Genomic DNA, 20314 nt, shown 5'->3' on the forward strand with positions numbered 1-20314 from the left:
GTATGTGTCCTTGGGCAAGACACTTACGACAATTGCTACAACCCAGTGGTCACTAATGGNTTGTCCAAATTATCAGCCATACATAAAAAAAATGGAAAACTTCCCAAATAAATAATCACCCACAAAGTAACATACATGGTAACTCGTAAGCTGGCACGAGGTGTTAAACTCATGTGATAACGACTGTCGTTTTCCGGCCACGCGAGGATAAAGTAAGTTACATTCATTCATTCATTCAAGTTTGGTATAAAAAATATAGATATCGAAATTTTTTTTGCATATATATCTTTTCCTATCATTAAACTCTTACCTAAACTTTTAAGTACTGTACAACTCACCATTTCGAAAACATTACCTATCTAATTTAATGTTTTAGAATTCTCTTCTATATTTTTGACCCGATGACATTACTTTTGGTAGTTTCGAATTTACACCAAAATTGTCCAATTATTAAAATTGATATCCTTAACATTTATTGTTGTTTTTGTTTTTTTTATATAATAATTATTGTTACAATTTATTGTTATTATCAGCCTTGTAAAAGTGGTCACTACAGCTCATCTAATGCAAGTTATTGCAACCCGTGTCCTGCTGGTTCATCATGTCCTGGAGGTACTTCAGCTGTTGATTGTCCTTCTGGAACATTCTCTTTGGAAGCAGATGGCTCGTGCACAAGTTGTAAAAACGGTAAGTGGTATGTGACAGAAAAAAATGGATGAATGAATGTAACTTTATCCACGCATGGAGGGACAGTCGTTATCACACAGGTGTTCTGTTCCATACACGAGTTACTATGTATGTACCTTTGTGAATGAATGAATGTAACTTGCTTTATCCTGGCGTGGAGGGAAAGCGACAGTCGTTATAACAGGGGTGTTCTGTTTCATACACCTCATGCCAGCTTACAAGTTACCATGTATAATAGCTTACGAGTTACCATGTATGTTAGCTTACGAGTTACCATGTGTGTTAACATAATTTTATTTATCTCTTTTTGAAAGAGGATAGTGAAGATCACGTTATATAAAAAAAAACAAGAAAGGAGAATGAACAGCAAAACAACAGGCTATAGATAAAAACCGCACAATAACACAGGTTTTGTTAAAAACTGCACAATAACACAGTTTCTGTAAAAAATGCGCAATAACACAGATTTCGTTAAAAGCGCGCAATAATACAGTTTTTGTTAAATATGCACAATAACAGTATTTTGTTGAAAACCGCCTAATCACACAGTTTAAACTGACATTAAAATGTTTGCATACTTGAATAAAGTTTGCCCATTTACATAGTTCAAGTCCAAGTTAAACATTGTCCTATATAATCAATCACTTGTAAGCTGTGTAATAATGTTGACTTAACAAACATAACTTGATTTATCACTGCATGTATGAGGGTACTTAACTAAGGCTTGTTTATTTAAGACAGCAGACACCTGCGCAAGTAGGAATTATGTTATAATATAGTGTTATCAAATTTGTTAGTTTAATATATTTAGTAAAATGTGAAAAATCCTGTGCTGTGGCACAATTGGTTAGCGCGCCTGCCTCTTACCCAGAGGTAATGGGTTTAAGGCTCTTCGCAGCTACCTTTGTGGGCGTAGAAGTTGTGGTGCAAGACAGTTAACAGCAATTGAAAAGTGTGGTAACTCGTAAGCACACGAGGATAAAAAATGGTGCAAAAATATGAGTCTGAGTGCGATGTGGTGTCGCCGCACCGGCCGCATAAAGGACTTAAATGGCCTTTTCGAATGTTGAGGTAGAGGGCCAAATCTGGCCTTAATCTCAGGTTCTAAACAAGGACTTCATCCGTAAAGAATAAAAAAAATTACACATACGTTTGTTAAAAAAACTTTTAAAAGACCAATTCTCATACCTTAAAACAGCAATCTACCTCCTAATTTAAAACACACTGTCTTCATAGGCACCACAACCGATGGAAACCCAGGACAATCATACTGTCAAGATTGCCCTGCAGGAAACGAATGCCTAGACCCAACAGCAGGACCTAACCCATGCTCAACTGGCACGTACAGCCACAAAGGAGACGTGAGTATTTAAATTAAAATACGTGCGCCATAGCACAGTTGGTTAGCGTGCCAGCCTCTAACCCAGAGGTATTGGGTTCAAGGCTCGTCGCTGCTTCCATTGTAGGCTATGTGTCCTTGGGCAAGTAACTTAATGGCAATTGCTCCAACCCTGTGGTCACTAATGGGTTGAAAAATTCGGCCCAAAATAATCACCCACAAAGTAACATACTTGGTAACTCGTAAGCTGGCACGAGGTGTATGAACAGCTTATATTTTTTTTTAAAAAGACGCAATTATAAAAAAAATTGTTAAAAAAATATTGTTTTAAAATTTTTTTTTTTTCATATTTTCCAACAGGGTGAATGCTTTACTTGCCCACCTGGAACATACTGTGCAGATCCTGCTGCTGAACCTTTAGTTTGTCCTACTGGTACTTATTCTCTTGGTGGTAGTGGTTCATCATGCATTGACTGCCCAGCTGGTCAATCTTGTATAGAAGTTGATAAAACACCCGTTAACTGTGTGACTGGTGAATACTCTCTTCTGGTAAGTGATATGGTTTATTTATATAAATAAATACACTGTTTATTATTGTGTATTAATTTTGTTAACATTTTATTTATTAGTTCCTTAAAAAATATTTAGTTCTTTTATTTCTTAAATCATATATATATACTTTATTTTTTGTAAAACTTTGTTAAGAATTTGCCCTTTTCCTACCCAAAAAACGAATAATTAAGTGTATTTAATTTTTGCGTTTCTTTTTTTAGTCAATGTTTTTGAAATTTTAAACATCTGTTCTTTTATATCCTAGCGTGATGGAAATTGTAAGCCTTGCCCTGCTGGCCAATCATGTGCTACTACAGCTTCTACACCAGTTACTTGCACTGGTACTGGTGTGTTCAGTTTGGAAGGAAATGATACATGTTATGCATGCCCATCTGGTAAATTGAGTGTAAAACATTTTCTAAGTTTGTATACATAATTTAATATAAAAAACGTTGTAATTAAAATTATATATTTTAATTTGGGAATGTTTAATCCTAATTTACATTGAAACCATTTTTTTCATAGTAGTAAAATTTTTGTTTGTTATAGTTTACAATTAGAAATATTGTTAATTTAGCGATTTGGTTCATCACTGTAACCATTATGTAGTATAAAGTTTACATCTTAAAAACAAACTTCAGACTAGTTTAACAGCATCATGAAATATATTAATATAAAAAGGTCTGAAATCTCATATAGTGGGGTGGGGGAAGATGGGACACCTTTAGCACAAAATATATAAATATCCTGATCGTGTTTTAAACAATTAGCAACGGTTTATGAAAGTCGCGAAGACAAGGTTTTATAATTCTTTGAATGTTCTTTGTTTACTAGCAAAATGTACGAGAAAATAGAATGAAAAGGTGTCTCATTTTCCCCCTTCCTACTATATATCCACTTATATATGGGTTCAATGATCTGGTAACTCGTAAGCTGGCACGAGTTGTATGAAACAGAACACCCGTGTTATAACGACTGTCGTTGCCGGGCTACACAACACAAGCAAGTTACATTCATTCATTCATACAGGCTACATCTGTACTGACCCTGCAGCAGCTCCACTTAAATGTGCAATTGGTTCAACTACTGAAGGAAAAACAGGCCAAACAACTTGTACACCATGCCCAGCTGGTTCAACATGCCTTGACCCAACGTAAGGAAATACCTATTTTTATTTCATATTTTATAAAAATTTTATGAAAAATTGTCTTAATTTTATGTTTTTAATAATTTTTTTCATGCAAAGCGGAATTTTTTTGTATTATTTTTATAATTAATAAAGTGCATTTTTCAATTTAAAATTTCAAGATAGTTTAAAAAAGTAATAAACTGAAAGAACTGCAAAATTTTTTTGCTATAATTTTTTTTGTAATTAATAAAGTGCATTTTTTTTTTATTCGAAAATTTCTGAAAAAAAAGTTTAAAAACCCATAAACTCACAGAACTAGTCCATCGGTATGTCCTACTGGTTCCTACATACCAGCTGGTAGTATTAACTGTGAACCATGCCCTGCAGGTGCTAGTTGTGAAGGGGTAAGTGGAAATAACTTTGTTTTTGTAAATCAACATTCACTGTTGATAGATGCCTATGAAATTGTTTTCCTTTTGTGGGTACTAAATGTAACTTAATTTATCCTCGCATGGCCGGAAAAGACAGTCGTTATAACAGCGGTGATCTGTTTCATACACCTCGTGCCAGCTTACGAGTTACCATATATGTTACTTTGTGGGTGATTATTTTTTGGGGGGATTTTTTTTCATTTTTTAAGTATGGCTGATAATTTGGACAACTCATTAGTGACCACTTGGTTGGAGCAATTACCGTTAAGTGTCTTGGCCAAAACACATACGCCAACAATGGTAGCAGCGACGAGCCTTGAACCCATTACCTAAGACATAGTTTAAAAACATATCAAAAATTTTTCCTAAACGCTTATTAAAATTAAGTTTTTATATTAACATACACACATTACAGGGTACTGTGGTACCTTGTACACCAGGTACATATGCAATCTTAGGTGATGGGATATGTAGTGCATGTCCTGCTGGGAATGCATGTCCATATACAAACCAAGGCCCAATTATCAACTGTGAAGCAGGTAGTGTGTTACATAGAGTATATTTACTATTTTTTTTAAGTTTTCTTACTTTTTATATATGTATGTTCCTGTTCTGCAAATTTTAACAAATAAAACTACTCTATTTTTTAAAATAATTTTGACATTACTTTAAAAAAATAAAATTTAAAAAAATGTATATGTAATTATATATTTTTTATTAATTTTTTTTTTATAATTTTATATTTTACTAAAAAAACAAAAAAAGTTTAAAACTAATTTTTGCTTAATTTTTTTTATAATTTTTTTTACAAAAAAAACGAAGAAAAGTTTACAAATTATTTATCACTCAGGGTCCTTCTCCTTTGAAAACCAGACGTCATGCACTCCGTGTCCAGCTGGCTTCTCATGCCCGGACACTACAACTGACACCAAAGTTCCGTGTGCCACTGGTACTTACTCGTTTGGCGGGAGCGCAACTTGCACGAGTTGCACGGCGGGCACGATGTGTCCGAGCACTGATGGAAGTGGAAATGTGCCGTGTATGCCGGTATGTGCTTTTTTGTCATTTTGTTTGTGTTGTAGCTTAACAGTGGGTATAGGAATATATCGTGCCTGTCAACACCCAGTGGGTATAAGGTTTAATTTGTTGCTTTCTGTAAAAAAAAAGTTTATTTTGTTTTTAATGTCAAAATTGTAAGGTATCGCTCGACAGTGAGCATAAGGCATGTTTAACGCTTGTCTTGGTGGCATAGCTTGACAGCGGGTATGAGGGGTAGGAATGACACCCATTAAACATATGTGGCAACAGCCTGACAGTGGACATAAGGTGTAAATACTGTGTTTTATGTAAACATAAATAATGGGTGTAGATAAATAAAAAGTTTTATTTTATTCTTAAATACAAAATTGGGTTTGTCTCGGCAGTGAGCATAAAGTATGACTCGGCAGTGAGCATAAGACATGTTCATAACATGATAATATACCCTTAATATAATATTCCAGGGCACATATTCATTGTCGAATGCAACAAAGTGTGAGTCATGCCCAGCAGGCCAGGCATGCCCATATACTAACAGTGATACTATGGTCACATGTGAAGATGGTACTTTCTCAGGGCCTGACCAAACTGTAAGTTGAATAAAAAACAATATGTAAATATATATATTAATGTATCAGTTTGTGTAGATAGGGTAACAGCATTTTTTTGCAACTGTAGTACTATTCACTCAGTGAACAAACTACTAAATTTTTAGAACGACCTAAAAAATTCTGTTTTTTTCGCGTAAGTTTTTTTTGCGTTTTTTTTAAGTTTTATTATTTAAACAAAAATCCCAAAATAAAAGATTTTTAATTTCAATTTATTTAAAATTAGTTTGGTAGCCGACATGAGGTGTATGAAACAAAACACTTATGTAGTAATGCCTTTTGCTGCCTCTCCATGCGGAGAAAAATTAGTTACATTAAATTTATTTTTGTTTCGTTGGCTTTTTATTACCTTCTACAATTTTTTTCTTTTTTATTATGTTTCTTAATTTTTATAATTCATACCTCTTCTAAAATTATTGTTTTTGCAAAAAAATGACAGAAAGAGTTTTAAATTTGATTAAACTATGCAAAATGTTTTTCAATGCCTTTATTACAGACGTGCACAACCTGCCCAGCTGGTTACGAATGCCTTACTTTTAATACAGCTGATGGTGGGGCAACTGCATGTGCATCAGGATCATACAGCACCACTGGTGTGGCTACATGTACAGATTGCCTGCCTGGTTACGCTTGTCCAACCATATTTGTTCCCATAATTATAACATGCCCTGCTGGTACCTACTCTATAGCCAAGCAAATGGTAAATTTCGAATATATATATATTATTAAAATAAAGATATTAGTTAGAGTATTGTAGCTTTAATTTTTTGTTTTGAGATTTTTTTGTTTTGAGATGGCTTTTGCGCTGGTAAAATGTGTCAAAATTTATCCGAAATACCTAAATTAGCTTAAAAATTGTGTCAAAATGTATAAAATCATTGAAAAACTGCATTATTCATGTAAAAACTGGTTAAAATTATAAAAGAGTACTTCAACACAATTGAAAAATAAAGCAAACTTTATATAGTAAGGTGGGGGAAGACAGGACACCTTTAGCCCATAATGTCCAAATATCCTGATCGTGTTTAAACAATTAACAACGGTTTATGGGAGTTGTGAGGATACGGTTTTATAATTCTTTGAATGTTCTTTGTTTACAACCAAATGAGACGAGAAAACAGGATGAAATGGTGTCTCATCTTCCCCCACCCTACTATATGAAAAAGACAGCATACACTGTACTTAAACACAATTGAAAATACGGCCCACTTTATAATTAGGCCTTAAGTTATAATTAAACTTTATTTAACACATCCAGGCTTGCACACCGTGTCCAGCTGGTGAATATTGTTCAACAACAGTCGTAACATCGGGAACCCCATGTGACCCTGGTTCCTACAGTTTAGGACGACAGACTGAATGCACTCCGTGTCCTTCTGGATTTGATTGCATTACAAACCCAGCTGTTTACCCAACACCTTGTACAGCAGGTAAAATTTGCAAAACATTATGTATTTTTATTTTTTATACCTTCTTAGGTTTATTTTGCTTCAAAATACATCAATTTTTGAACATTATTATTTTATCCTTTTTCGCCAATATTTTTTTATTTCATTTTGAACATTATAATTTTTTTAAACAAAACTAATTTATCTATAATTTTTTATAGCAAGTTTAAATTTTTTTTTTTTAACCGTTTTTTTTGCTACCAGGAAAATTTAAATAATTTTTTTCCGGCTTATTTGGTATTAGACATAGTATATTTCCAACAAGACTTGTCTTGCCAAATGGCCGATAAATTGTCTGAAATACACTACGTTTTTATACCAGATTAGCCAGTAAAAAAATATTTATGTTTACTTTCATTGTTATTTCGTGCCATGAAAAGAATTTTTTTTAAAGTATTTTTTTTTTTTTTCCTTTATTTTTTTTTTTTTCAGGTACATATTCCACAGCAGCTAGTACAACAGGGTGTGTAACATGTGATGCTGGTTATTTATGTGGTGAAGCAAGTACTTCACCTACCCCTGTTAGTGGATTATGCCCAATAGGTAAGATTAGTTTTTCTGTGTTTTGAAACCAGTGTTCCATAATTTTGTCCCTGTAAAATTGCATTTAAATTTTAAATTTTTTTTTTTTATTATTCTGAAAAAAATGTGAAAAATGTTTTTTTAGATAGGTAAGAGCAGTTTTACCGATTTTTTTTTAAACACTTTTTACCGTTTTTTAAAAATAGTTTTACCGTGTTTTTTTTTAACACATAAACAGTATTACAAAATTAGCTGTATTTATGTAAAAATCGCACTTAATTTTTAAATTGTTTGCTTTTTACTTGAAAGTTATAAGAAAAGATATTTTTTTTACATTTTCCCCCTTTTGTTGTATTTTACAAAAAAGAAACTAATTTTTTGTTGAATGTTTTTTTGGTTATTTTGTTTCTACATTCATCTATTTTAGAACATTACGTTTTACGAAAACAAAATTATTTTATATTTTTTTTTCTTTTTTATTCACCCTTTCTAAAACAAAATAACTTTTCAAATTTAATTTATTCAAATCTGAATTTAAGGTTATTACTGTACTGCCGGTGCCATTACTGCTACTGAATGTGCTGCTGGTACTTATGGATCAAGAGAAGGTTTAACCTCAGCAACAGGCACTGATGGGTGCACAGACTGTCCTGCAGGTAACCCGTTACATATTTTTACTTTTTGAAATGATTAGGTTTTATGTAGTATGGACATCGGTATTATAATGAATGAATGTTGTTTTCCTGCCAATCAAGGATAACGCAAGTTAGATTCATTAATAATATGTAAAAAAATATGCATATTTACCATTTAACAAGAAGTTTTTAACTGTTCAGTATAAAAACTTTACACTCACAGTGTTAGACCAACATTTTCAAAACTATAGAATGAATGTAATATTTTCTAATGAATGAATGTAACTTATTTACCCTTGCATGGTGGGCAAGGACAGTCGTTATAACATGAGTGTTCTTTTCCTTATACCTCCTGCCCCCTTTCGAGTTACCATGTATGTAACTTTCCAGGGCATTATTTCTTTAGATTTTTTTGTTTTTATGTATGGCTGAAAAAAAATACAATCCACTAGTGACCACTGGGCTAGAGCAATTCCCATTAAGTTTCTAAAATATTGTACATACAATTTTCAGGTTACTTCTGCCTTGCTGCAACAGAAGGCGTTCCTGGCGTCAACAACCTCTGTCCACGAGGTGCTTACTGCGTAGCTGGAACACAGACTGCTAATGAAAATCGATGCCCAGCAGGCACCTATGGGCCCTATCCTGGCCAGGAAGATGTAAATGGCTGTAAGGAGTGCCCAGAAGGCCGGTCGTGCCCAAGTGGTAAGTATCAATGGTTCAAGTTAATGCCTAGATACTAGATCCTTGCTTTAAAGTTTATTGTGTTAATTTATCCGAATGCAGTGTAGGCTACAGTTAAAAAGTTTAGTAACTCACATGAGGATAAAAAACAGATTCGAAAATATTTTGAAAATAGTCCAGCGCCATGCCACAGTTAATTAGGGCCCATGCCTATAATCCAGAGGTGATGGGTTCAAGACTTGTGGCTGCTACTATTGTTGGCGTATGTCTCTTTGGGCAAGACATTTAACGGCAATTGCTCCAACCCAATGGTCAATGGGTGGTCTAAATTGTCAGCCATACGTAAAAAAATTCCTTCTAAAGTTACATTTATGGTAACTCGCAAGCTGGCAAGAGGTGTATGAACACCCGTGTTATAACGACTCTCGTTTTGTTGTGACAAAAGTGAAACTCATTTGACAAAATGCTACACTTGGAATAATTGGGGAAAATGCCATAAGAAAAGTGTTACTTAATATACTTTAACTTATAAATAACAGGATGCTCTGAACCTGGTGTCCCATGTCCGCGCGGCCATTACTGTGGTCCAGGTACAGGTGTTATAGGAGGTCCATCTCCCCCTACACCATGTGTTGCTGGTACATACACTGCAGAAGAAGGGGCACGAAGTAAGTTTGCACGCATTTATATTAAACTAAAAATTATTCTACAAAAATTTGATTTTATTGGCTTCTAAAATGCCAAAAAAATATGTTTTTGGTGAATTATTGGTACTATTAAAAACATACATGAGGAAAAATTAAAAATGTTCAAAAATTAATTTAATGAATATGTTAGAACAGATTTTTGTGTTAACGCCTATCCTTTTTGTTCAATTTTGGTAAATATGTGTTTTGTTTTCAGCTTTTAAAGTTGTTTTAAGTTTACAGAAATGAATTTTACATTAAATTACAGAAAAATGACTTTTACACTGAAAATTTTCTAATTACTTTTACAATTTTTAAATAACTTTATTTTACTAAATAAACTTATAATTGTACATTTATATATTAGCTGCAGATGCGTGCGTTGCATGTCCTGCTGGTTATTACTGCACACAAGGAACTGCCAACCCTACAGCGTGCGCACCAGGCACATTTCAACCTAATGTTGGCCAGTCAGACCCGAACAGCTGCATACAGTGCACAGCAGGCACAGCGTGCACACAATCTGCACTAAAGGGGCCAGACAAGTCCTGTGACCCAGGGTATGCCAAAATTCAGTGTTTTACACTTTATCTTTTCCCTTTTCTTTTTTTCTCCTTTTTCTTTTTATAATTCCCTCATTTTTTAGGAACTTCTAAAATTGCAGTGTTGATTTTTTTCAGTTTTCTCTTTTCAAATTCTCTTTTTTCATTTTTTTCCTTTTTTAATTCTCTCATTTTCCAGGCACTTTTGCCCAGAGGGGACATCACTTTCCAACACCAACCCGTGCCCAAACGGAACTTTTACAGATTTTTACAACCTTACTTCAGCTGACCAGTGTGAAACTTGCCCTGTTAGATTTTCCTGCCCTGCTGGTGAGTCCTTACCCAAATTATTACAAAACCTACATAAAATGTGAATACACCTGGTAAATACTTTATTCCATGTATAATTTCACTTTATTAAAATATCTAATATTTTAAAATGATATTTTAAGTTATGATTTTTTTAATTTGAGCAAAAAAAATATTTTATTTAAATTTTTTTAATATATACTGTCCTTTTTTATTAACTAAAAATTTACAACAAAAGATTACTTAAATTCAAAAAAAATATTTTTAATTTTATTTTTTTAATATATATTGTCCTTTTTAATTAACCCAAAAATCCACAACAAAAAATCACTTACATTCTGAATGCTATTACATTTTTCCCAGTTTTTCAAAATCCCAAATTATTTTTCCCCTCTAGGTACTGGAGGCACCAACCAGGCCCCCTTAAAATGCGCCCCAGGATATTACTGCCCCAACGGGACCCAGTACCCCACCCAATTCCCCTGCCCCGCTGGGTCATACTCCAACAAAACTAACCTAGCATGGCTGGATGAATGCTGGATTTGTCCCAAGGGTTCATGGTGTGTGAATGGTAGCACACAACCTCAAGGGCCTTGCCCTGCAGGATACTACTGCCCTGCAGGTAATTTGACATCTAAAATAATTAATGTAAAAAAATGAGTGTACATTTGTAGGTCATTTTGTAAAAGCTGGCTTAAAGTGTGCAAAATAAATATATTTTATCTACACTTATTATGCTACGCACGTATTCAAGCGTTATGTTCATTTATTTGAAATCTAATTTTACATAAATTTAAAAAAATACATAAAACATTTTTTTGTATTGTTTACCCTGAATAAAAAGATGAATAAAAATTAAACAATTTTTTTTTTTGTTTCTAATTCACCCCCTTCATTCCCCCCAGGCACACAGTACGCCACGCAGTACCCGTGCTCCTCTGGTTCATTCTCCAACCAGACAGGTATCGTAAGATGGGAAGATTGCGATGATTGCTTGCAAGGTTCATTCTGTGCAGAAGGTTCAAGTACGCCCATGTTGTGCCCTCCGTAAGTTAATATGATCTGTAGTGAAAGTTTTCATTAATTTTGTTTTGAAATTGAAAAGTAATAGAATTTTTTGAAAGGTAATGTAATCTATAACGGAATTTTCTGTGACCAACAATGTTTTATGTTTACATAACAATGTAATTTTTCATAAATAATACCTTTCGCTTTATTCGTTGTAATGAAATTTTTTGGTTAAAGTGTTTTGATTTTAATAATTATGAAACTTTTGTGTTTACATAGAAATAAAATTTTTAAGTCACATAATTGTTTAATTCAAATTATTCTGTGTTTTTTCTTTATTTAAATAAAAAAAAGCGATTTTCCATGGAAAATCATTTTAAATTCTAAATTTTTGGTTTTCATAATAAAACACCTTAATTTTGAAATTTTGTAAAAATACATTACTTTTCTTTATATAGCATATTACCAAACAATTTTAAAAGCTATATATAATTTAAAATATAATCCACAGTGGGACATACAATAACGTATCTGGATCTGATGGTCCTGAAGACTGTGCATCATGCGTGGCAGGTTTCTACTGCCCTGATAATGGAACTGCTGACCCTGTTAGCTGTGGGAAAGGCCAATATTCTGTAAGTACCAATTTAAAGCTATTTAATTTGCAATATATTCGTTTATTACTGTAAAATAATGGTCTTAATGAATTTGTTACCAAGCCACATAGATAAAAGAGGATACGGTTTTATAATTCTTTGAATGTTCTTTGTTTACTACCAAATGGGCGCAAAAAAGAGTGAATGAATGTATGTAACTTACTTTATCCTCGCAAATTAAATTTCCAATATATTCGTTAATTACTGTAAAATAATGGTCTGTAATGAATTTATTACAGTTTAGGAAACCATATTAAAGGAGTGAATTAATAAATGAATATACCTTGCTTTATCATCGCGTGGCTGGAAAACGACAGTCGTTATAACACGGGTGTTCTGTTTCATACACCTCGAGCCAGCTTACGAGTTACCAATTACTTTAACCCAGTGGTCACTAATGGGTTGTCAAAATTATCAGCCAAATCTTAAACATAATACTAATCACTCTTAAAGTTATGACAACTCTTGGACTAGGAGGTGTATGAAACAGAACACCTATGTTATAACAACTGTAGTGCCACACCACACAGTGAAAAATTAGTTAAATTCATTCATCCTATTTAAATATGTAGAATGGTTGGGGGGGGGGGGGACGGGACACATTTAGCTCATACTATCCAAATATCCTGATAGTGTTTTAAACAAATAACAACGGTCTATGAAAGATGTGAGGATACGGTTTTATAATTTATTGAATTTTCTGTGTTTACTACCAAACAGGACAAGAAAACAGACAGAAAAGGTGTCCCATATCCCCCAAACTACTATATTTTCCTAAACTCAATCCTATATTTAGGACTACGGAGCCTCAAAATGTGAAATTTGTCCAGCTGGTAGATATTGCGATGAAGACAGTCTGCCTGCTTATTCTTTACCAAATAAAGTATGTCCATCTGGCATGCATTGTCCTGAAGGCAGCACCCAAGCACCAAACTTATACAATAACTCATGCCCTGCTGGCTTCTACTGTCTGTTGGGTAGTACGGTACGTGTTTTTTAAAAAAAACGTTTTTTTTTGCATAAATTTTTTGTTTTACAATTTTGTGTTTTTGTATAAAACTGTATTTTTGCATAACATTTTTTGGCAAATTTTTTTGTTTTTGTATGTTAACTGTTTTTATTATCTTGTGTTTAATAAAAAAAGGTCTTTTTCGAATCTTTAGTTTTAAATCAAAACGTATCAAACCGATTTTTGAAGGATTTTTGATTAAAACCTACTTAGTTTTTTTTCTAAATATGCATGTAACACCAAAATTTTAAATCTCAATTTAAATTTCACACTACACATTTTAAACTATCGTGACAAATTATTGTTTTACTAAATATTTTCAACCACAAAACTACTATAAAAATATTTTGATAATTTATTATTATTTTTAAATTTTTAAAAAATTTATGTAAAATTTTTTTTCTTTTAAAATTTAAAATCGATATATTTTTTAGAATGCATACCCTGTACCATGTCCAGTGGGAACCTACAGTGACCAGACAGGTCTTAAAACAGAATCTGATTGTGTGCAGTGTACTGAAGGATATTATTGCGACGTTACCAATTTAACAGCCCCGGTAAATTGATTTTAAATATATATAATATATATATATATATATATATTTGTTTTACGTGTAGTAGGATTGGGTAAGATGGGACACCTCAAGCACATAATATCCAAATGCCCTGATCAGGTTTTAAACCACTAACAACTGTTTATGGGAGTCGTGAGGATGTGCTTTTATAATTCTTTACATGTTCTTTGTTTACTACCCAATGTGCAAGAAAACAGAATGAAAAGGTGTCCCATCTTCCCCCACCCCACTATATAGTAATATAGGGTAAGATGGATAGCCTTAGCACATGATATCCAATATTTCCTAATTGTGTTTTAAGAAGTACGAGCGCTCTTTGACAGTTGTGAGGATATGGTTATATAATTCTGTAACTGTTTTTCAATATGAGATGATAAAAGAGACTGAAAATATTAACCAGTTTACCCCAACTTAATGTAGTTTTTCCAAGATTTTTTTCTGTTTTTTACATTTTTGAATATTTAGTAATAATTTTTAAATATTTGTAAAATTAGCAATTTTTCAACTTTTTAAAATATTTTTACTATTTTTCAAAATTATCATTTTTTTATTTTTTCAGGCGGGCCCTTGCCCCAGCGGTTACTACTGTACAGCAGGCACTGGTGCATCAAACACCCACCCCTGTGACCCTGGTACTTTCCTCAATGGTACATCAGCTATTTCATCGATAAGTTGTACTGAGTGTTTATCTGGGTATTATTGTCCGAACCCTGGAACCGCTGAACCACTACCTTGCCCAGTGGTAAGATTTTTACATTTTGTAAATTTTAGCAAAGTTGTAAAAAAAATGTTTAAGTTAAATATGAAAAATAAGTTGTTTACTATTATTTTGAATAAAAAGGCATAATTTAAATATTTGTTTTTGTAAGTAAAAAGCAAAATTTACTAATGTTTTCTCATGTAATAAAATTGGCTCACTTTTTTGATTTTTCTGTAATTTTCCATTCTATGGGTAAATTCTCTTTAATTTTCCATTCCCAGGGTAATTTTCCTTTATATTTCCATTCTTGGGTAAATTTTCTGTAATTTTCCGTTCCCAGGGCTTCTACTGCACTCCAGGCCGTGTTGACGCAGAACCATGCCCAGCAGGGACATACAGCAATCGTACGAACGTTAAAAGTGATCTTGAATGCACCTTATGCCTTGGTGGTTACTACTGTATGGGTGTTGGCAACTCAGAAGTTACAGGCCCTTGTGATGCTGGTTATTACTGCATAGAAGGAGCAACTAATCCAGTATGTACTCAATTCTCTCTTTTGTTTTTGCCTTTTTCTTTTTTCTCTTTGTACTGAATTATATATTACAAATTTTTAAATCGAGGCCCCGTCGCATGAGGACAGATAAGTTACATTCATTCATTTAATTTATGCAGCTTTTTTCTTTTTTTTACAGTATCTTTTTTAATCTTTTTCACATACTTTTTCGCATTATTTTAATATTTTTTTCACATATTTTTTCCCTTTTTTCGCATTATTTTTTCTCATTTTTCACATTCTCTTTTACATTTAGACCCCCACAGATGGATCAACAGGTGGCAACTGCACAGCAGGGGGTTACTGCCCTTCCGGGGTCAAATGGCCCCAACCATGCGAACCAGGAACATACTCAGAATCAGAAGGCGCGAAAAGTTTTTTCTCTATTTTATTTTTTTTCCCATTTTTTTATGGTATTTCCGTCAGAATTGCCTTAACCAAAAAAATTTTTGAAAAAAAAAAAGTAAATTTTTACTAAAAAATTTATATAATTTTTTTTCTAGGAGCTAAAAGTCAAAGCAACTGTGTGGCGTGCCCTGCTGGTAAATTCTGTTCTGGCACAAACTCTATTGGAGTGACAGGAGACTGCTCCCCTGGTTATTACTGTCCCGGTGGTGCAAGCACACCAACACAGATGGTTGCACAGCCTGGTTATTATGCACCAGCAGGGGCTAAAGACCAAACAAGATGCAACTGCAGTGAGTAGATTGTATTTGTGTTATATACATTTGTATGCAATTGCAGTGAGTAGAATAGATTTGTGTTATATGACTGTATACCTTATGTCCGCTGTCAAGTTACAGTATATTTACTTTTTAACCAAAAATTCATACAAATTCTTTACCAATATTTCATATTTACCTAATTTTCTGCTATCCATGTTCTAAAACAGTAAAAGGACTTTAGTATTAGACATTTAATCGGGTTTAAGCCATTTTTGATCACCAGGCACATGCAATCCTATACAGAGCATAAAAGTTAGTCTATTACAAATTTACGTACAGTCCTATACATATGAGGAAGTTCACTCATTACTAGTATAAACTCATTGAAACTGGTTTCAAAAGAATTTTCCACAAATTACATACAATCCTATACACAATGTAAAAAGTTTCTACTTAAAACAGATTCAAACCATTTTTTTCCGCCAGGGACCTACAGTTTTGTATACAGTCTAATTTTTTTTATTTAATGCTAGTTTTTAAACCAGATTTTTTAAAAGGGCACATACAGTCTCTAATCCCTTGAAAAATTTCTTCTAATACCAGTTTCAACCCCTTGAAACTGGTTTCAACCAGTTTTTTTCCACCAGGCACATACAGTCCAGGCAACCACTCCGCTTCATGTGACACCTGCCCCCCTGGTCAGTTTTGTAACGAGACTGGCATGTCATTCACACACCCATGCCCCCCTGGTAGTTACTGCCCTGCTGGCTCTACTAACCCAACGCCTTGTCTTGAGGTAAGAATTTAAAAATCAATGTTTTTTATGATTATTGAAATGAATAAATGTAACTTTTTGACCCTCGAGGGGCAATGACAGTCGTTATAACACGGGTGTTCTGTTTTATACACCTCGTACTAGCTTACCACGTATATAACTTTGTGGGTTATTGTTTTAGGGGTATTTTTGTTTTCATGTATGGCTGACAACTTGAACAACCCATTAGTGATCACTGGGTTAGGGTTTTGCGCTAAGTGTTCTGCCCAAGGACACATACGCCCACAATGGTAGCAGCGAAGAGCCTTGAACCCATTACCTCTGGGTTAGAGGCTTTGTGCCACAGCGCCAGACTTTGGAAATAAAACCACTAAGGTTCAAGTGCTATAAAATGTGTCTTGCGCAACAACGCACAAACGCACTCACAATGGTGGCAGCATGCCACCTTTTAAATACTTTGTATTTAAATAATATAATGCTTAAACAATAATGCCCTACAAATATAACAGTAATTAGAATAAATAATAAATGTAACTTACTTTATCCTCGTGTGGCCGGAAAACGACAGTCGTTATAACATGGGTGTTCATACACCTCGTGCCAGCTTAAGAGTTACCAAGTTAATTAGCCTACTTTTTTTATTGCACAATATGAAGTACATATGTTAAAAATGTTGACTTATCCAGGGTACATACAACAGCGTACCAGGAGCTACTGATGATACTTTCTGTAATCCATGTGAAGAGGGATATTATTGTAGTCAGGTACTGAATATTTATTTGTATTTGTCATAAAAATAATTTCTCAAAAAAATAGTTAAAAAATGTTTACAGGAAGATATATATTATTTATTCGCATTTTTACATTTTTTTCGTGAAAAAATGCATTTAAACACAAGTATGTTTTAGTGTAAAAAATATTTAATCGTTTATAAAAAACTGTAACACCTACTGTATTAATTAGTTTGTTTTTACAGAAACATGTTAAAAAATCTCATTAAAAATAAAAAATAAACTAGTATCCAACTGTAAAAAAAATTAACTTTTTTATTAAAAATAAATCTTGTGTAGTAGAAACATTTTAAACATGCTGTTTAAAAAACAAAAAAATTTATTAGCTTATTGTAAAACAGTTTACTAATTCATTTATTGAAGATTGTTTTTGTAGAAAAACAATGTGTATAAAAAGCAAAAAAGTTAGTAACTAACTGTAAAAAACAGTTTACCATTTTATTTTAAACAAGTGGTAAAATCTGTTAAAAAGACAACAATTTAATATTTAATTTAAAAAAATATCGTCTTTTTGCAAAAAAAAATGGTGTTAAAAAATTCAAGTAATTAATCTTTTTCTTTCTTTTTTTTTAAATTTAAGGGTTTAAAACAAGTTAATTTTTTAGGTTGGATTAGCTGCCAGTGAGGCACAGTGCTTAGCAGGGTACTGGTGTGGACAAGGTTCCATTACAGGCACTCCTAATGGTACGTTACCAACTGGAGGTCCATGTCCTGCTGGTTCTTATTGTGAAATGGGGGAAGCAAGCCCTCTTGGAAAATTGTGTGATCCAGGTGAGTTTGCTGTTGTGAAATTCGTTTGCTGAAAAAACAAATATAGTAGGGTGGGGGAAGATGTGACACTTTTAGCACATAATATCAAAATATCCTGATCGTGTTTTAAACAAATAACAACGGTCTATGGGAGGCGCTAGGATATCGTTTTATAATTCTTTAAATGTTCTTTGAAAAAGGTGTCCCATCTTTCCCCACCCTAGTATATTTGTTTGCTGAAGTATGTATACAGTTTTGAGTTTTAAATTGCCGAAAACCTTTTAAAACAGGAACGGTACTTTATTTTTTAGTTGCTTATCTTCTGAAATTATTTTTTATTAAGACTAAAATGTCATCTAAATACTTAAAATCATTTTGTACACATTTTTTTTTAAATTTACAAATAAAATTTATTTCAAGTTTTAAAGCATATTTACAAGCTACTTAATTGCACAGGCACATACAACAACGTCACGCATGGCAACTCATCAAGTTTCTGCTTACCATGCATAGCAGGCAGGACGTGTCCTTTACCAGGAATGTCTGAACCATCTGGATACTGTGAACCAGGTATAACAACAACTGTTTTAATTTTTTTAGTCTGTTTTACTTTTCTGGTAGTTTTACTTGCTGGCGATAGCTTTTCGAAGTTTTTTTTTGTGCTTTTCTGTTTTTTTTTGTAACTACTATAATTTTGTATTTTATATAAGTGGTTGTTTGTTTAATCTATATTTTCAGTTACATTTTTTTGTGTTTAACTCTGTTTCTTTTATTCATTTGTATGTGTCTGTTTGTGTTTTTTTTTATTTCTTATTATTTATATTTCCTTTTGTATAGTTTTTAGAGGATATGTGACTTTTTTGACTTTCCTATTTTTTTTTGACTTTCTAACTGTATCTGTTTTTAAATTTAAAAAAAAAACTTTTTTATCTGCCCTAAAGTATACTCAAACACAAATTTTCTTATCTGACTAAAAATATACTTAGGCAAAAATTTCCTTATCTAAATAAAATCTACTCAAACACATTTTTTACCTAACAAAAATATACTCAAACACAAATTGTCTTATTTTGACTAAAATATACCCATACAAAAGGCTACTACTGCAAAGAAGGAGCCACTGCCCCCTTCCCCACTGACCTACCATCGAGCTGGGGGTTTGAATGTGAAGCAGGCTACTACTGTCCCGAAGGCAGTGGTTACCCTAAACCATGCCCCCCAGGAAACTATACAGAAACTAAACTACAATCATCATGTGCTGAGTGCCCTGCAGGGTACCAGTGTATAGGTAGGGGCTTGTATTTAATTAATACTATTTTGATTGCTGTTGGTTTTTTTAGGGCTAGTTTTTGTTTGTTTTTTTATTACTGTTTGTTAATTTTTATTTCCGGTGTTTCTGTAGAAGGGGTTTCAATTTAATTTTTTTTATTTTTTACTAAAATATAAATATTGCATTTGCATTTTTTTTAATCTTAAAGCAGAATCACCAAAAAAATGATGAAAAGTAGCTTAATGCTCTATTTTTTTAAAATATTAATTTTTTTTTAAATTTGTCAGAAAAAAATTTTTTTTGGACTTTTGTAAAATTTGCACTTTTTCACTCAAAACTGCAAAAATATGCTAAGGAATTGTGTAAATAGCATGAGACTTAACACTAATAGTTAATCTAAATCACTGTAAAATAATTCCATTTCTACAGGAATTGCAAACAAGACGTTATGCCCTGTTGGAATGTATTGTCCCCCTGGTACAGGACTTGATCCAGGCAGATGTCCAACGGGAACATATTACGACGTAGAAGGGGCAGAATCTATTAGTGATTGTAAAGAATGCAGTGCAGGTAGTTATCTTATTAATCAGCCAAACCAAATGTAAAATAAAAAATAATTAAAAAAATTTTTTTTTATGTTTTCGAAAAAATATAAAAATTATACCCTCGCATCAGATATCTATTTTTTCCAAAATTACGTAAACGAATTTTATAAAACATTAAAAAAATAAATTCAATTTTTTTCTAAAAAAAATAAAAAACTATACAGATTAACAGGAATTTCTTTATAGCTGTGATTCTTTAAAGTCCAAAGTGTCATTCATTCATTAAAAACGACAAAGTTACATAGGTGGAAACTTGTAAAACCCTATGGCGTCTGACTTTACCTGGTTTTATGATATATGTCCGACGCTGTGGCGTAGTGGTTAGCGCGCCTGCCTGTAACCATTAG

The 20314-nt window shown here is 32.9% G+C and overlaps 1 protein-coding gene across 1 annotated transcript in view; it reads left to right on the forward strand.

The window, feature by feature from the left end:
- The window catches only part of LOC113474036 (zonadhesin-like), a 47816-nt gene that overhangs the window by 14470 nt on the left and 13032 nt on the right, over positions 1 to 20314 (forward strand). The window contains exons 18-49 of the mRNA XM_026836475.1: positions 534 to 687; positions 1924 to 2048; positions 2387 to 2575; positions 2844 to 2973; positions 3608 to 3731; positions 4021 to 4111; positions 4554 to 4677; positions 4989 to 5185; positions 5641 to 5766; positions 6281 to 6484; positions 7043 to 7214; positions 7665 to 7775; positions 8294 to 8410; positions 8903 to 9094; positions 9613 to 9741; positions 10127 to 10319; positions 10501 to 10631; positions 11008 to 11232; positions 11516 to 11657; positions 12130 to 12253; positions 13071 to 13259; positions 13718 to 13840; positions 14418 to 14600; positions 14899 to 15093; positions 15368 to 15476; positions 15615 to 15809; positions 16424 to 16572; positions 17238 to 17315; positions 17948 to 18113; positions 18549 to 18662; positions 19189 to 19380; positions 19792 to 19932. Coding sequence (XP_026692276.1) covers positions 534 to 687; positions 1924 to 2048; positions 2387 to 2575; positions 2844 to 2973; positions 3608 to 3731; positions 4021 to 4111; positions 4554 to 4677; positions 4989 to 5185; positions 5641 to 5766; positions 6281 to 6484; positions 7043 to 7214; positions 7665 to 7775; positions 8294 to 8410; positions 8903 to 9094; positions 9613 to 9741; positions 10127 to 10319; positions 10501 to 10631; positions 11008 to 11232; positions 11516 to 11657; positions 12130 to 12253; positions 13071 to 13259; positions 13718 to 13840; positions 14418 to 14600; positions 14899 to 15093; positions 15368 to 15476; positions 15615 to 15809; positions 16424 to 16572; positions 17238 to 17315; positions 17948 to 18113; positions 18549 to 18662; positions 19189 to 19380; positions 19792 to 19932 — 4834 coding nt within the window. The remainder of the gene's footprint in view (positions 1 to 533; positions 688 to 1923; positions 2049 to 2386; positions 2576 to 2843; positions 2974 to 3607; positions 3732 to 4020; positions 4112 to 4553; positions 4678 to 4988; positions 5186 to 5640; positions 5767 to 6280; positions 6485 to 7042; positions 7215 to 7664; positions 7776 to 8293; positions 8411 to 8902; positions 9095 to 9612; positions 9742 to 10126; positions 10320 to 10500; positions 10632 to 11007; positions 11233 to 11515; positions 11658 to 12129; positions 12254 to 13070; positions 13260 to 13717; positions 13841 to 14417; positions 14601 to 14898; positions 15094 to 15367; positions 15477 to 15614; positions 15810 to 16423; positions 16573 to 17237; positions 17316 to 17947; positions 18114 to 18548; positions 18663 to 19188; positions 19381 to 19791; positions 19933 to 20314) is intronic.

This window comes from Ciona intestinalis, chromosome 10 (genome assembly GCF_000224145.3).
Source record: "Ciona intestinalis chromosome 10, KH, whole genome shotgun sequence".
Classification (NCBI taxonomy): domain Eukaryota; kingdom Metazoa; phylum Chordata; class Ascidiacea; order Phlebobranchia; family Cionidae; genus Ciona; species Ciona intestinalis.